The sequence below is a fragment of the Neltuma alba genome, unplaced genomic scaffold, assembly GCF_004799145.2.
Source record: "Neltuma alba isolate B1F8T4 unplaced genomic scaffold, ASM479914v2 tig00005239_pilon, whole genome shotgun sequence".
Classification (NCBI taxonomy): domain Eukaryota; kingdom Viridiplantae; phylum Streptophyta; class Magnoliopsida; order Fabales; family Fabaceae; genus Neltuma; species Neltuma alba.
The window spans coordinates 56,560-60,577 of NW_021634031.1; the positions used below are offsets into that span (position 1 = coordinate 56,560).

The window sequence follows — 4,018 nt, forward strand, 5'->3', positions numbered from 1 at the left end:
TTTTCCCTCTAGTAAATGCTAATATTCCATCATTACCCTCATGTAAAAATGGTGCCAAAATAGAAGGAAAATAGGGATAATTTTGTTCAAAATCAATCGCTAGGTCATTCCTCCATTAATCTTGCATTATTTTGCCATATTAGATACTTTTTTGTGTCCTAATTACTTCAATCGCACTAATATGTGCTATGTTATCCTTTTCTTGTAATTATTATTCTTTCCTTATCACAAATAATTTCATGTGATATAGTAATACCAAACATTAGGTGAGAGAAGCTCTTAGAGTTTTTATGCATAAAGGAAAACATCTAATTATTTAATTTTAGTGTAATTTTGACCGAATACTTTCTAATATTCCTTGGCTCTGAAAATTCATTCCTCTACATCATTCACTCCTTTTTACTGACAGAAATTTCTCAAACTTTTTTTAGGCTAAAACTCAACTTGTGATTTCTCTTTTAAAAATCTTTCGGATATTCCCCTTATTGTAAAATTCAGCTTTAAATTATTTTAAAACCAACCTCTTTACTTTTAAAGGTTGAGAATAATTTTACAATCTTACGTAATTTCTCAAATAATTAATTCTCATTTCTGTCTGATTGTTTGAGCCCTCCTTATATTTTAAATAATTTATTTTGTCTAATTTTTCCTTAATTAGCCAAAATTCCCATAATTAGCCAATTATTAAAAATCCATTCCTAGGACATTTTCATTATTTTTAACCTTAAATGGGCCTTACCACCTCATTTTTATTTTCTAAAATTTTTCTAGAATTTTCAAGCATACTTTGCATCATTACCCTTTTTACTCCGAAACCTTTCAAAATTACAATTAAGTCCTTCTTAGGGTTTAGCCTTAAGAATCATCCCTTTAAAGTTTCTAACATAATCTTTGGTCCATATTCATCCTCATTCCTCTTACTTGACCCCTCAAGGCTTCACTACAACCTCTAACTTCCCTGTCCGTTAGTCCCAGAAAACTTTCACTTTGTAATTTAGTGCATGAGAATCATTCTACCTTTTAGGGAATTTTTGGGACTTCTGCTAAAAAAAGTCTGATAGCTTGCTTACTTCAGGCTATTTCTTGCACTTCTAGGCCTAAAATTTAGAATGTTACACCTCTCGTATTTCCCTTAAGCTATGTGCCATCTACTCATTATTGGCCTATACCCCTGCTTCTTCCTAGTCTAACAACCTAAAAAATAACAAATCAAAACATTTATTAGTAGAAAAGTGTTTATCTTGGAACAAATAAACATACATTAAAGACATAGAAAAATAGATAGAATACAACATAAAAAATTTACCTTTGAGGTGTTGAAACACACAGAGTCTGCCAAAAACTCTTTTTTCATTCTCCAAAGCATCCTTGTTTATCTCAACAGTGACATCCAATCCAGGGTTAAAGCCCTTAACTCTTGATAATATACTTCAAGATTGTTAAATTCATCATAACTCTCCTCTATGTCTTGAATAATCAATCTTTTTACAAAATGCTCACATAAAGCTTGAACTCATCCTCAATGTCCTTCTTCATGTTAGCTATCTTATGTTGTGGCCTCTTGTGCATCTTTATCTTGAAGGAAAAAGCTAACCACTTCACTATAGCCCTCGAGTTATTGAAAACCTTTCCACAATTATGCTCAAAGCAAATAGTCTTTAATAAAAACCATAGGTCTAACCCATATTTTCAGACAAAAGGATGATCTTCTTCACACCAAGCCTTCACTCTAAATGACTCACTTTTAACAGATGAATATTCACTCCTAATTAAATGGCATACCTGTCAGTTGTTGTCACCAACTTGGCCTTATCAGCATAAGTTGAACCCTCCATGGAAAACAAGCCTCCTATTGGTAGTAGTTAGTACTTCATGGACTCTAACTTCTTACAGAGGCCCATCATCAGCTAGTTGTCTGCTTCCTCCTCTTCAACTTCCGTGTCATCTTCATCCTCATCCACTAATACTTCTTCTCCTCTCAGGCAAAAGTCTTCATCCTTACTATTAGAATCATCCCTCTCAAACTGACTCCCATTATGTTTACCCTCAGTCTCATGTTCACTATGCTCGTTCTTAGTCTCATGTTTACTATATTCCTTTTTGACCTCACTTCCTTTACTTAACCCATGATATTCTTTATTATCACACCCTGCCTTAATTATAAGACTAGATTGAGTATTTCTCTATTCCTCTTAACATTTTCTCAAATATTCTTGCTATTCCTGCTCCTTTTTCTCAATTTCTTCCTGAAATTCTTTCTATACCTTTCTATGGGTCCTATCAATTTCATCTATCTACTTTCTCATTCCACTCTATCTCCTCTAACTCTATAACAACACTCTTACCTTTATTATTTTCTTCATTTTGTTCAACTTCAATATTTTCACCCTTTATGTCATCAACCCTATATTTAGGAGATACCCTAGGTTTCTTCTTTTTCAACTCCCTCGCTAAAATAGTCGCAGAAATGGACTTGTTACCATCTGGAAGATGTGTTTGTTTTTTCTTCTACCACTTCCTTCATAGTATTAAACTCATTAAGTAAAGCTTCTAACCTTGACAGATTTCAGTATTGGGACTATTATCGGGTCCCCCATTCCTACAATCCAAAGCCATTAAACACTATCTCTATTAAGTTACTCTAACTGAACCATCACAGCAACACAACACACAAGTACAAACAAAGAGCTATTCTAATATTTCACTATGCAAACAAATGAACGAAAAAAAATTTAAATGAATCTCACTGTTATACTGCTAAAGATTCGATTTTTTACCTAAAAAGTGAGGACTAATCTAAACCTTGCCTCTACTATCTTGTCTATTCTAGTGCTCATCAGACCTCACATGCACACCAGAGCTTCTCTCTTTTACCCTAACTTTGAAGCTCTTGATGCCCTTTGACGATTGGGGCTTTCTCTTCTCTTTATGTTTTTTTCTCTCTTTTTATCCTCAAATTCCCCTTCTGATTCTCCAACTATAATTGCCACCTTCACAAAAGTCATCCATGTAACAACCATTTTCTATGCCATCATGTCTTTTCTTTGCCCAATTGTCAAACCAAACTGTATACCTTAGGGTTTTGTCAGATTTGATCGACATTGCTATATTTCTCATAATTCGAGGGTGACATTGCTGTAAAAAGTATTTCTGGATACCCACAGCTCATTTGTGAAAACTTTTGGGGTAAAAATGGACCTCAACTCAAAATTAATTTAGTAACTTCTTTAGTTCCCCAAATTAGTCAACTGAATCTTATATTAAAAATATGAAATAGTACATCACAAGAAAAGCACTCATCATGACCGTCAATCTTGTATCCTAGCTACAACATAAACATGATGGATAGATATACAATATAGAAAAGAACGATCTTAAATATAACAAGAGTAAGAAAAAATCTTCGAAATGCTCTGGGGACTGGACATAGGTCAAGTGGTTGGACTAAACCAACAGAATTTGCCTGTGTTCTTCTCTCTGACTACTCCTTTAGTGAAATCTTTCTAACTCTAGCAAATTTCATTTACATTATTATTTTTGAATCTTAAAATTTTTAATATCATCTAATTCACTCCCATCTTGGGTGCTCTATCAATCTAATAGGTAGATGAATATGACCACATATATCCCCTTGGATACATTCTAGAAATATAGGAGATTTAATCCCAACTTTTGTCAGTGAGAGCCTTGTAATTAATTTATCTTGAGAACAAGCAGTACATGAAAAATTTTTAAATTAAAGAATCTTCTAGCTCTTTAATGGTTGTCCATGTGAATTTTAATAATTCTTCGTATCATAGTTGATATGAGACGACCCAATCAGTCATGCCAAACAATAAATATGCTTTTATCAGCAAACTTTTGGTTTACTATTGCATTTATTTTGATTGTACCAATATTTGTATAGTAGAAATTTCAAGATAATGTAGGAAAATTTTCTAAGACACATTAAATCTAACCATTGTAATATGTAGGTATTCCATATTTTTCTCATTTATAGTCTCAATCTGATACCTAT

The 4,018-nt window shown here is 32.9% G+C and overlaps 1 protein-coding gene across 1 annotated transcript; it reads right to left on the bottom strand.

The window, feature by feature from the left end:
• Positions 1–1,907: 1,907 nt before the first annotated feature.
• Positions 1,908–3,102, bottom strand: LOC114747191 (uncharacterized). The gene is made up of 4 exons (XM_028935480.1): positions 3,074–3,102; positions 2,556–2,599; positions 2,346–2,450; positions 1,908–2,149 (listed from the first exon to the last, which is right to left on the bottom strand). The coding sequence occupies exons 1-4, from the start codon at positions 3,100–3,102 to the stop codon at positions 1,908–1,910; spliced, it is 420 nt and encodes a 139-aa protein (XP_028791313.1).
• Positions 3,103–4,018: the final 916 nt, after the last annotated feature.